Here is a 13938-nt window from a genome sequence, read left to right on the forward strand (position 1 = left end):
GTGCCCTCGTGACTCACGAAGAAGTTTCATTTATGCTATGATCGTATGGTATTCGTAATAAATTGACAGCTCCTTCAATGTCACTTTCAAACGTACGTCGAATTGATGGAATAAATTTCACGTTACCTGTGGCACTGACTGGTCAGTTATCGAACGACATCGCTCGATCGTAACGGCCAGCCGTTGATGTTCGATTTTTGGAGCAGTGTCTGGACCAGGAGCCGGGAGGAGAACAACGATATATACAGTAAACGAACTGTCGAACCGGAGTCTGCGCGACAAAAACTCAGCTCGAGTGAGCGCGAACGACACGCGCGCTTCCCGCGCACGGAAACGCGCGTCACCTTGATCCGTGATCGCGTACGACACTCGTCAAAATACACACATTAATCGATGATACGTGAACGAAAATAACGCGGAATCATAAAACTGGATAAGAGAGAAAATGAGAGAAAAATACACAATCAACAATATATCTTACCTCGCGAGCGGCCGCCGCGACACTGAACGCCACGGACACCTGTCGCCACTAAGGCGACAGTGGCGCCGCCGTGCGGTCAACCCCCTCCCTATTCCGTCCCGGCTACAAAGGACACCCTGGAACGATGCCGTAAGACAATATTTGCTGTCTTTATTACCAAAATTGCTGTTTACCTCTGTTGCATAAATGAAATTATGTACCGATAACAATTTGGTATGATAATTTAAGTTAATCTCCTGTTATGAATTGTGTAAATATCGATTATCCAGGATTATTGATGCGCGTTTCTCAGAAGGTGAAAGTATACAAAATGTTTGAAAGACGACTTGTTCACTTATTGTTTATGTGTAGATGATTACGTTTCTTTATCATTGACAGATTAATTTTAAATATACCATAACAAATCGTTATTATTAATTGATTTTTTGTTAAAGATTAATTTATCATCGTCGTGCGGAAACAATTTAAACGATGATCTTTTATATCTTACTTTTTAATGAATCAACCGATGATTCATTACTTCGCTGATGTAATGTTTAATTTAGATACACGTATATATAGGGTAATACTTCATTCGTGCTAGATGTTTTGAAATAAACGTTCACGCATCTAAATTTCGAGATAATTGCAGATTAATGCTAGTATTACGTTAATTTATCGGTACTTGAAAATGTTCCAATAATATTATTATAAGCGAGAAAAAGTATAGTAATCGATAAATTCATTTCAAGATTTTTAATGTGTTTAATCGCACTTTATATGATTGCTGTTTCAGTTATTACGCAGAAACGTTTGATTATAAGCGATCTGCGTAATCTCAAAGTATTTCGTACAAAAAGGTCAGAACTCCATAATTTATTTAGATATAATTCTTTTGCGATATAACTACGACAAGAATAGAGCAAAATGTAAATGATGAATATCTTGTTTTAAAAAATTGAAAATAAAAGTACTAGAGCGTTTTCTGATTTCTTGAAGAAAAACAACCATGGACCTAAATCGTTTTTCTTATGAGCTCTTCAGTTGACAAAAGCTCGTGGACATTCTTTCCGCGTAGAATTACTTCTGCCAATTCGGCCAATTCGTGTACAGGTCGAAAAAGAGAAGTAACCACAGAGTAGCTAAATTTTGCAAGGAAAATCGTGGATTTCTGCGATAAGGAAAGGAATTAGAAAACAGACGGCGTGTTCATTCTATTTGAGACGCGCCGAACAAACCGAGAAACACACGTTCATATCGCAAACGAACCCGTTACTTTCTAACCCAAACAGCCAAAAACCGACAATATTATCGTCAAACAAACTTTATCCAGCCGGTCAGACTGACCCGTCTTCTATGGAGCCCATTAAAGCTGTACTTGTCTTACTCTTTTCCTCTCTCTCTTTTCGATTTTCCGCAAAGATAGTCAGGGAACACGGGTCCAGCCGGCGATTTGTTGTTTTCAAGGACGGAGCTTTTCATGAGAGAAAGAGAGACAGAGGTCTGCGTGGGTACGGAGAAACCAAATGAAACGGTAGGGCTGGTAATTGTGCGGTGAAAAAATAATCAGCTGGCGTAGCACGTAGAGCGTAACCGTAAGTGCGGCAGTGCTCATTGTTGTCCCGCTACTACGAAACCCCACGAGGGTGACAAGCTCACAAAAGGGGCTGCTGGACCTATAGAAACGTGATGGGAGGTAGCTCGTGCAAGAGGGTGCCACCGTTGCGATAAAACTCTATAGTGCTCCGGGAAAATATGAGTGACTCGTCGACTGAGAAACGAGAGGACAAAAGATTTCTCGTTCCCGTTGTTGTTGTAAGTTAATTCTTTTCTTTAATCCATAGTTTTAGAATTTTACGTCAATGGTTTTGGTATAGAAACTATATAATGTCTGCGTTAAATATCGTTATTCAAAGACGTATGCGCGAAACTTTCTAGTTTTGTTCGAAATTTAAAGTAAATGGATTATTTTTCCGATTATTATATATTATTTGAGGCTGATTATTTTTCGAATAGCATTTAAAATAGTTTACAAGCTTTCACGGAATTTTGCAAATTACCGCGACGTAATTGAGAATTTGGTCTGTTCCGTGACGACCGAGGAAAGTTACGAGCAAAGGGGAAGTGATTCCAGAAGACCTCTTTGTTGTTAGCACTTTACGTGCAAAACGGAAGGGAAAAAAAGGAAAGGAAAGGGAGTCTGGAGTAAAGGAGGGTCTCTTTTCGCACATCCCTCATGAGAAACAATAACGTCGCCTGCACTAACACTCCTCCGGGATGTCGTCTACCCTCTTCTCGTCTTTGTGTGTCTGGCTTTTTCGAGTACTCGTCCTCCTATCCACGGCCACCTACATACTACTTTCCTTCAGCTACTGATCAGGATGAAAAGAATTGCACGCGAATAGCGAGCGCGAAGAACCGCGTCTCGCTGGAAAGCTACAGAAGAAACGAAGAAACGGAAGTTTTGTTGCTTGTTTCACGTTCCCTTCCGTTCTTTCGCGTGGAACGGCAAAGTGATGAAACTTCAAACAGTATAGAGTATACCGTATTGTCCTGCACGCTTTTCAAACTTTCCAAAGAATTCGTGATAAGAGAAATGGTTGAAATGAAGAAAAGTAAATGAAAGAATACCATGTTTGTTCGATGGGACAGCGTCACCTCTAATTTGACGTCGTAATGTCGACAAAGCGAAAGAGAAATAAAATTGTTAGAAAAACTTACCGGAATGTAGCCGTCGGGTTGAGGTCTCTCGTTGTCCCTGAAGAAAATTGCTTAATTACAATCAAGCATCCACGAGTTTCGGAATTCACGTTCGATTATCGACATGAAACGTACCGATGTCGTCGTTGTATCACCGGTGTCTGCGGAGTGCTGTCGTGGATGATCACTTGGGTGGCGTCAATCTCTTCGCATTCTGAACTCTCTTCTGCCGAATCTACACAGACAATATATCAAATATATCTATCATTCGTCGTACTTTGTACGCCGATATTTCACGAACATTGCAATTCCCTTCCACAAGGCAGATCTGAAACTATCTTCTTCAATATCCCTGACAATTACGAACGACCTCCAGCTACGGTTGGCTACCCGCTAACCCAAATTTCTTTTCAGCAGGGGAATTACAATCGCTCGAACGTGTTCGTACCAACTACTCTCTAATCCTATCAGCTGCCCTTTAAATAGTATACGTATCCGTGTGCACAGGCTTATCCACGATTCAGCACCCATCCATCGAGCTTACCGCAATTCCCAAAAGGATAGATGCTATTGCTTCTCTTCAAAGGGACAACGTTCTCTCATTAACAACCCTAGTCTCAAACTGCTCTAAACTCTATACCGACCGTATCCGGCACACAATCGGTAATTCAAATAACAGTCGCTCGTATACGTCTACGATAGAACCTAAATCGTGTTACATTCATTCAGAACTCACCCTCGCCGATACGTTCGCGTTTACGAATTCGAGACAAGACAGGGCTTGGACACAAGGTGGTCGCGTCGCCCAATAAATCGTCGATGTTGGTGTGTTGGCCGATGAACAACGGTAACGTGGAAGGTCGTTTCCTTGGCGACGATCTTCGGGGTGTCGACTGAACATTATCGTAAGGCGAATCGCGTCCGCCATAGTTGTCAGGCGGATCTGGAGGATTTTCCACCTGCAAAATACATAGACTTACTTGAAATAAAATAAAGTAATATTTAATTCATGGATGGTAATTGAATATTTTCCAGCTATTTTGTCTGATAATTTGATTTTACTTTAATTGAAATGCCCTCAAAGTTACCGTTGAAGCGAATTTAGGAAATTGGTATACTATCGGTGGCTTCGATCATGATTTTAAGTGTTCATCTTTTGGAAAATGTTAACGAGAATATTAGCAATTATAATTAACAGGATACTTAACATTAAAGTATATATAAAGAAAAGAAAGGAAAAGATTATTTACGAATGTATACAATATTACATTAGACGGAAGAAATTCACACGATAATTTAATGCGCATATCCTAAAGACGGCACAATGTAAGAACAATTTTCACACATTATCCTTTTTACAGCCTCTCACGGAAGTCACTTGATTTCTTAATCAAGGGATCAATTAACTTAAAGACTTTATTCTCTCATCGATGTAAGGCACGCAACGTTAAAGATTTACGACGTAGCGTATTATCGAGTTCTATATCTATAGCATCGTCAGTTAGGGGTCCGTTAAATGAATAATATACGATATATGATCAGTTTACCCCTTCAGGACTGGCACGATCCCCAAGCGGCTCATCGGGCGGTGGTGGCGGAAACTCGATAGGGAATCTAGAAAGGTTTCTCTTCGCGTATATCTCAGGTTCAGGGTTAACGCCAATATCGATTTTCTCGAACGATTCGGAGGAATCGGAAGTGCTGTTCGACGTTTCCATAGGAATCTTAACTACACCGTCAGGAACGTTTGACGAGCTATCCATCCACCATGGTTTCTCACCAGACTCGATGTGCCTGACTTTATTTATACTTCTGTTGTACGTTTGACCGTCGTCCACTTCGTCATTGTAGCTATTATTTTTTTGCGTGGGCGTTGTAGCGACAGGAATGACTTCGACTCCTTCAGGTACGTTCTCAGGATTGTCGTTCATCCACCATGCTTGTTCGCCGGATTGCTGGTGCCTGAGTCGATTTCTTCGTTCGTTGGACCGAGTACTGGAACGACTCGACTCTCGTTTCGAAACAGGAGACGCCATGGACGATTGTTTCTTCGATTCCTCCGACGGAACACTATCGTTTGCATCCAACCACCAAGCTCTTTCCCCCGATTCTTGTCTCCATATCATCGGTCGCGACAGTTTTTTGGCTTCATCCGAAAGGACGCTGTCATTGCCGTCTAACCAACGACCCCTATCTCCCGAATCGTGCTTCAAAACTGTCGCGGAAGATTGTCTCTGCGTTTCTTCCGACGGGACGTTATCATTGGAATCTAGCCACCAAGCCTTCTCTCCTGATTCTTGTCTTAAAATCGTTGTCGACTGTTTCCTCGCATCTTCCGAGGCCGCGCTGTCGTTTGAATCTAACCACCAAGCTCGTTCCTCTGATTCTTGTCTCCACACTTTGTATTTAAATTTGCCTGGGAACATACAATTAGGGGAAGTGGTTTATCTACGCGAATCGCACTAACCTATGTTTCTGCCTTCGAAGCTGAGAAGAACGAATTATATGTTTAAAAATGATTTACAGGGGAGTAATTAAGTCGTTTTGGAGTACACGAATTATTGGTAATTTACGATGTTTGCGAAAATATATAATGCTTGTAAGATAGAAATAATAAGTTATGTCTTCTCTTTTGTAAAGGAATAACTTAAAAATTCAATTTGTTGTCCACCAATTAATAACTATTTAATATATTAATAGATTTTGTTTAATAACTAAACAACATAAAAGTAGACAATTCAGCAGAAATAAACTTATTATGTTTTTCCCACGTGGTTATGTTTATTATATTTTAATATAATTATATTTTTCCCTCGCGAATTATGAACGCTGTTTCTTAGTAGCTTTTCCAATACGATCTCAGGTGAAAAGGAAACCTAAAAAAATGTAAGTTATCTTTCTTTACTCGCTTGTAAAATCTCTCTTTACTCATTTATAAAATCTTCAAACTTGTAACGGAAGTTAAAAACGAACGTTTGAACGAAGTTTCGAATGAACCGCACATCTTTTTTTTTGAAATCGTAATAATATATTACATTCTGAAAGCTCTTTCTCATAAGATTCGAAATAGTATGCGTAAGCACGTAAACACTATGTGTCAGATAAATATAGCTTCCATCCAATTTCTCAAACAAAATTCCTCGTTTACGTGTATCAAAATAAAAAAACCACGTTTAACCGAAAATTTATTTCAGATGTAAAAGTTGGAAACGCTGACTTACCATCGTCAGGTAAGGTACTACTGACGGTCGTTTCTTGACTGATATCTTCGTTGCACACGCTTCCCGTTTCGACGCCTTCAGGAACATTGTCGGAGTTCGGATCCATCCACCACGGCTGCTCCCCGGAAAAATTCCGCCTGATCCTCACGCTAGAATGTCTCTTGTCGTCGTTCTTCTCCGAGTTCGTGAAACTGAAGCTCTTCGATAAACTCCTCGATAAAGCGATCGTACCGTTTTGCTCTGACTTCTTCGCGTCCGTGCTCTCCTCGTTGGAATCCAGCCAACCACCTGATTTACCCGACTCGCTGGAATCTTGATGCTTATTCTTGAAAAGATTCGTCACTGGTGCGAGGGCCCTCATCAGGAATGATTTAGCTTCCTCCGTTTTCCCTGAACGATCGCTTTTCGATCTGGGGCTAGACGGCGGTCTGGGCGGTTTGTCCATCGTCAAAGACATTTCGTCGGTGGATGACGCCAAAACGCTCGTCCTCGATGACCCGGCGCTTATCTTCCCTTTTTTCTCGCAGAAAGGAGATTTTGACGTTCTCCTCTTACGACGTCTCGATCCTGGTCTTGTCTGTTTATTATCGTCTTCCTCCTCGCTGCTCGACGAATTCGAAGAATTCGACTCGCTAACGCCGCTGGAACTCGAGCTTCCGTCTTGCTTGCTTCTCTTGCCGGAAGGAGATTTCGAGCTGCTCCTCGAATTTTCCGGCCTCAACGAACTAGTCGACTCGCTTTTCCTACCGATGCTCTTCGACGACGTACCGGATGATGGCATTCTCAGCCTTGATCTATTCGATTTCACGGAACTCGAGCTCGATTCCGAGGGGACAGCTGGACGATGGATATTCGGTTCGGAGTTCGGTTCGGACTGCGAATCTTGAGAGCTGACGGACATGCTTCGTTGATTCTTCTTCTTCCTGCTGTACTTTGATTGCGACGGGTCGCCATTCTCCATGTTTAACGTCGACTTTCGAAAATCCTTGTTCACGTACTTAACTGGCACGATGCTCTTGGATGCGGACGCCGATGTGGCATCGCTCTTCGGTACAGGTGGTTTGCCACGAGCATCCGGTGATCCGCCCTGCCTCAGATTCACTGAAGAGACGGTCGATGCGGAAGATTTCCCTGGCGATGGTGGTGGCGTCGCCTTTATTTTTGCACCCTGACTCGTCACCGAACTGGCTGACGTCGATTTCGATCTGCCAATTGGCACATTTACAGCGGATCCGTCCGACGAATCGGTCCGTGTCATTTGACGGGAGAGATTTTTCGTAGAACCGCTTCGCGACTGCGGTGTTGTGGATCGGCTTTGGGACGAATTGCTATTTAATCGGAAAAATAAGAAGAAGCGTTTCAGAAAGTGGAAATAGTGTATTTTTAGATGTAACGGAGAGGAATCAAAGAAGCAGAATTGATTTGTGCAAGACTTGGTCGCCTAAAGTCAACAAAAATAAATCTTCTACGTCGTTTGGCTTCTTATATCGTTACGTTGATTCTGCTTTTCCGTGGAAATTTGCCTCGATTGTGTACGATAATATCGAGAAAGAAATCTATATATAATATTAAAGAAATATCTTGAATGACCAATTAATTTTGGCATCCTCGCTCAAACGTGGATCTGTGTAAACTATTTTCGTTGACATTAAGAATACAAAATATTTCGACAGAAACTTTTTCGCTTTTCTACTATTTATTTGACAATATCGAAACATATCAGCGGTATGAAAAATTGAAAATATTTCGAAACGAATAAATCTGAAACGAAGTTACGTATTGTAAAAATTTTGTGTTCTACTGTAATCGTTTGAAAAATTAAACAACTACCTTTGAAAAGAATCTTTCGTAGAAGAAACACTATCGCTTTTAGACACGGAGACTTCTTTACTCTGTCCTTGGCAGTGACCCTCGACTATCCTAGAAGACTCGTCTAGTTTCGATAACGAGCTAGTGTCAGATTTAGGTGTCGAGCTCCTTCTTTCCCGCAATCCATCGGACTTAGTCGACGAACTCGATGATGACTTCGTAACCTTGCCTTCGTTCTTCATTGCGATACGACCTAATCTCGGTATCGATGGTCTTCTCTGGCTGCTATCCTCGCTCTTCGACGTCGAACTTTCTCTACTACTTTGCTGTTCTTCGCTCTTGGAAGTATTTTCGCGGGAATCTGGCGACTTGACAACACCAGGCTGGTGCGGCGAGTTGTCTCTCTTTAAAACCGAAGGATTCGTTAAACGACTGGTTTTCACTTCGATCTTGCCCACGCTACATGAACGAACCTCGCCATTGTGCGCTTTAACCTCCGCCTGATTGGAATTGCTTGGATCGTTACCCGTAGATCCTTTCGAATCCGTTTTCGTGACCGCGAAACCTAAACCGCCGAACGCTTTAGTACTCTGTTCATTTTGGTTCCTATTACTATGGATTTCTTGACTAGAACTAGGCGATAATTTTGAAGTCGAATCGTTTCTCGAAGCGTCGTTCGATCTCGAGAACGCGAAGCTATTTACTCTGGAGTTGGTCGCGCCTCCGTTAAAGCCTCTAGCGTACACTCCACTTCCGTTCGAATTCGAGGAAAATTTGTCCAAATACGTCGACCACGGAGTCCCTGAGATTCGTCCACCGCCTCCAAAACGCGAAAATCTCGAAGCATCCTCGAGCCTTTCGCTCTGAACTTCTTGATTCTTCGTCTCCGTTTTCTTTCGAACTCGCGCGACTTCCCTTTGATTCGCGATGCCTATGTCGGCTCTTCTGTTCCTCACAAAGGACGAAGAAGCCGGTAGACTGGGCGACGTACCTCTCGTGACCATTGTAACGGTCTCATTGTCCTGAAGTCTGTTGTCGACTTTTAATTCTTCCGATTTAACAGGAGTGGAACGTTTTTCTTGAGTCGCGTTCCTTTCCACGTTGGATTTAACGGTGTCTTCGTCCTTTAAATTTGCCGGCATAGGCTTACTACCTGAAGTTCGGAACCTGTCCGATCCGGAGTAGCTTATGGCTGCCGGTATTCGGTCGTTGCTGCTTCTCGATGAAAGGAACCTGCTACCAGCTGTCGAGCCGAATCTCGAGGAGATTGGCGCCGAGCTCGATTCGGAGGCACCTGCAAATGTTTTCGTACGTTGAGAATCGTTCGTCGAGCAAAATATATTTTTCTTAACTGGTAACTTTACTAATACATATACAAGAGCGATCATGATTTTGTTCGTATTTAAAATTATGTGTTTTAATTGCAATACTTGATTCTGAATGATCAAGATAAAATTCTTCGTTATGATCTTAAGCGGAAAATTAATTTTCAACAAATCAGTTCCATTTCTCGTGAGATACATCTCTCTCAAATGTGAAAATAGCCATACATATCGCGTGAAAAGCTTCTCATTCATTTTACAATTCTCCAGAGCATAACAGGAATTCTTGTCGTGTCTCTGCCAATATCGTTGGTCTATAAATTTAGAATTCGCGTAAACAAACGTTGTTTGACGATTAAAAGACGATAGAACTGCGGCAAAAATGAATTTAAATGATATCCCGTTCTCGTAATAGGAATTTTATTATTTCGACGTTGTAAGACAATTTTAAATACGAACAATCACCGGGCATAAATATGGTTTTCGTATGATAGCACTGTATATGCACGCATATATTTTATCATACAATAGCATTATATGTATATGTATACAGGATGAGTCACCTAAGACTGGAAATATCAAAACTGTCACTTAAACCATACAATGTCCCGTTTGAAATCGTTCGACTGTTGTCCGGACTATTTTTCGATGTAATTAACGGTTTCGAAAATATTTCAGGTTCTCGTCTTAGGTCATTCACCTGTAACTAATATTTCAATATTTGCTTGTCCTAAGCACAGAGAATAATATCATCGTAATAATAATAAAATTGATATAAAAAGCAAGAATATTCCGCCATAGAACTTTCTCCGAAACTCATTCTTTTTCAATTTCCAACTTGAATAATAAAATCCAATTTCTAACAAAATGTAAGGAAAAAAGAGGAAATTCACTCACTAGAAGTGGCACTGGATCGACCGTAGGATGGGGCTCTCGAATACATTCTGAAGGAGTTCGATTTTCCGACGTTGACTTCCGGGCTAGGTTCGCGTGAACTTCTCCCAGAGTTCGGCCGTAATCCACGGTAGGAAACCGGCGGATGATCGGACCTCTCTTTCTTCTCGATTCTACTTTCGTTTCCATAAGTTCGAGCCAAGCTCGATCCGGGATACGTGTTGGATCCGTATCGCGATACTCCGTCTGGCTCTCTGCTCTTCTCGCGGGAAGTGGCACGGTTATATCTGTCCAAAACGGAGGCGGGCCTCTCTGAAGCTTTAGTAGCTGGAAACGAGTACTTCTCGAACAGTGAAGATCTGCTGCTCGATAATGGACTTTTCGCCCCTACGTCCTCCGTCGACGACCTACTGGGGTGCAATCTGTTTTTGTCCGCGTCCTTGTTAGCTGAAAAACCATCGACCTGTGATTCTTTATTTCCTAACTTTTCTTTATTCAATTATTTAACACGAGAAATTAAAATGAAAATACATATATGAAAAAATACGTACATAATATAAGGATATAAACAAATTTCTATACGTTACGTGAATTCGCGGTCTATTTTTGTATTTATTATATAAACGCAGGAAACATCGAACGAATATATATTATAGATTAATATTTTACAAAAAAATTACTCGAATTTTTGGGAACGTATCGTTGTAAATGCATAAAAAATGGAAAGTTACGCAGATTTATTTTATTTATCGTTTATAGTAGAATAAATAAAAAAGTATATTAGCAACAATACTAAAATCGCTCTCTCAAATACCATAATAATGACCAACGAATTCCAAGAACCTGAAACGATAAAGCGAAGACCGATACACGACATAATGAGCATATCCAAAGCAACTTACTGGAATACTTAAAGGTAGGTTTCTCCTCGGACTTGTCTTTCTTCAGGAACGCGTTTCCGAAGCCAGAAACCCTCTCCTTGCCGTGCACTCGGCTGGAACCGGAACCGATGGACGACGAGTAGCTGTTCCTGCAACCCGGAAGACCGCTCCCAGTCGACGTGGTCGTTCTTCCAAATGTACCTGCGGCGATGCCAACATTGCCTCTGGGTCGGTAGGCGCCAGTGTCACCCTGGAAACCATGAATCGTTCAGTTCTCTGTGAATGCTCGTGATCTCGTTGCATTCATCCACGGCACCGTTATACGAGCGACAACAACGACGGCGACGATCGATCGAAGGCGATGAAAAAGCGGGCCGAATGCTTGAAACGTCGCCGGTTCGATCGACCGTTCCACGAGCCGGGGAACAATCGGACTACGGCGAACTTCGTGTCGCTTGTGAAGTAAAATTACCGATCGAGATTGGCCGGCAAACGGCTCGATTTCTTTTTTCACGACAGATTTATGCGTCGCCGTACGTCGCCGCGATAGAATCGCTTGTCACCGTGCGTTTTATTGCTGAACCGCGTGCCATCGATTACGCGACTGGTAAACAGTGAAGTATTGTGAATGACAATGGAGCGGCGTGGGTAACACGTGCGATTCTTTTTCAGGAAACGGAAAAAGGGCATTTTATCTTGTAATGGTAATTTTTTCTTTAATTGCAAGATTTATATTTCGCAAGATACAAATAAATGTAGATACTGGAAGCAAAATGTTAGAAGGATATAGATTAATATCTATATCCTTCTCCTATATCTAATGATATAGATATTGAAAAATGCAAATATGAAAAGCGTGTAGAATACACGTGAGACGCGGTCGTAAAGATTTGAATGACAATCGTAATATGTAGATCATGTTTCGTGGAATATGAATGAATACAATGAAAGGATTTAACAAGGGAAATACAATTATAAAGTCTACCTCGAATGAGTAATGATATTAAAAAACACTGCATTCTGACTTGCGAATAGCCAAACATCTGATGAAGAATATCTAAAGAACATCTTACGGAGGAAGAACATCTTTAAGTAACTCGAATGAGGATAATATACATCATCTACGGATGGCCGAAGTCAAGAAATGAAAATTCGTACAATTAACATAAATTTGGCGAATTGCCCTGAGCTTGAAATAGATGGCCCGACCTAACCGGGAGGAATAACCTTCCTGTTTCTCTGTCGTATAACGGGTGAGTCAATAAACTCATCCTTTTTTAGCATTTAAACTTTGTATACAAATGGTTAAACGCAAACCTGTTGTTCTTACTTCTTCGAAAGTAATCAGAATCATTTTACATACTGATTGAAGCACCGTAGCTAATTGTGCACAACATAGCCAAGATAAATTTTTTATCGCTTCATATTCTTCATTTATCAAACTGAGATTCTTTGGATTACACTTGCGTATGTCTCGAGGAATAGAAAGAAAACATTATAAAAATAAGTATAAAGTTTGACAAATAATTTCAACGGTTTCTTTTGACGCTGACAGCGAATATCGATAATCGTTTCATAAACAGAAAGAATATAGATTCGAGAACTCGCAAACTCATTGTCAGAATGACACGCTACCCGTTGTTGAAATCTTTTTACCAATATAAACCTGTTTGTTTAACTGGAAATATCTCATATCCTTCAAGTTTCTACGATACTCAAATCACATGACTCGAAGTCCTTCGAGTTCGATAACTATTCTGAACAAGATTCATACGATGGTTCAAGATCAATTCGTGATTATTTATCTGTAACGTGTTTCGCATTGATGAAGTTGAAAGAAATTAGTTTTCCACCACACGATTCTCGTACTGTTCGTGTTTCTTAAAATTTTCATTTTAGACGAACCAGCGAACCACGTGCTCGAGTCGTTGAACGGAGCATCTAAACGTTGGTAGATGTTTCCGTAATTAAAACTCGTTCGCGTAATTAATTATTCCTTGTCCGAACCCGCAGGTATGGACCGGCGTTTATTTTTCGTATAGTTTACAAGTTTGCATTTACGTAGAGTCCGCGCAACCTCGACTCGAGCGAGCTTACGCGATACCACCCGCGCGATCATAATTTCAATTTAAATTCAATTACATTCTAAAGCTCCGACATCTTGCGCTATCGCGTTCAGATGAGATCCCCTCTGAAAGAGAATGAGAAAGGGGTGAGGGGAGCCTTCGTGCTCGAACTTTTAAAAAGTGCCGTTCGTTATTATGCTAATGCTATTCGGGGGGAGTGATAATGGAATTACAACGGACGCTCCTTAAGACCGCTAAACCGATTCTTTTCAGCGGAAGTGTCGAAAACGGCCGGAAACGATAACTCCTTTCGATTCGTTCATATCTGCCTTATTATCGCGTCTCCGGCTCTTCGACTTGCGGTCCCCTGTTGCTAATACCGAGCATTCTAAGTCTCGTTTACGAAAAAGAACCTATGATTACCTACTATCGATTATTTCTCCTGTTAACGTTAGATACTTGATGTACAATGATGTACAAAATGTATTTATACAACACTGTATTTATTATAGCATTTATATATCAATTAATTAAGTTCAAGTACAATAACTTATCTTTTTTTTATAGCCTCGTGTTTCTTCGATT

The 13938-nt window shown here is 41.2% G+C and overlaps 1 protein-coding gene across 2 annotated transcripts in view; it reads right to left on the reverse strand.

Moving 5' to 3' along the window:
- LOC105665825 (treacle protein) overlaps positions 1-13938 on the reverse strand; it is a 38147-nt gene that overhangs the window by 2513 nt on the left and 21696 nt on the right. Inside the window, exons 2-10 of one of the 2 annotated variants that reach the window (XM_012309304.3) lie at positions 11309-11537; positions 10410-10853; positions 8212-9484; positions 6382-7709; positions 4708-5576; positions 3897-4119; positions 3296-3395; positions 3182-3218; positions 482-597 (exon numbers count right to left, since the gene is read on the reverse strand). In XM_012309304.3, coding sequence (XP_012164694.2) covers positions 482-597; positions 3182-3218; positions 3296-3395; positions 3897-4119; positions 4708-5576; positions 6382-7709; positions 8212-9484; positions 10410-10853; positions 11309-11537 — 4619 coding nt within the window. The remainder of the gene's footprint in view (positions 1-481; positions 598-3181; positions 3219-3295; positions 3396-3896; positions 4120-4707; positions 5577-6381; positions 7710-8211; positions 9485-10409; positions 10854-11308; positions 11538-13938) is intronic. The other variant, XM_048406548.1, reaches the window with a different exon arrangement.

The sequence above is a fragment of the Bombus terrestris genome, chromosome 6 (assembly GCF_910591885.1).
Source record: "Bombus terrestris chromosome 6, iyBomTerr1.2, whole genome shotgun sequence".
Lineage (NCBI taxonomy): Eukaryota > Metazoa > Arthropoda > Insecta > Hymenoptera > Apidae > Bombus > Bombus terrestris.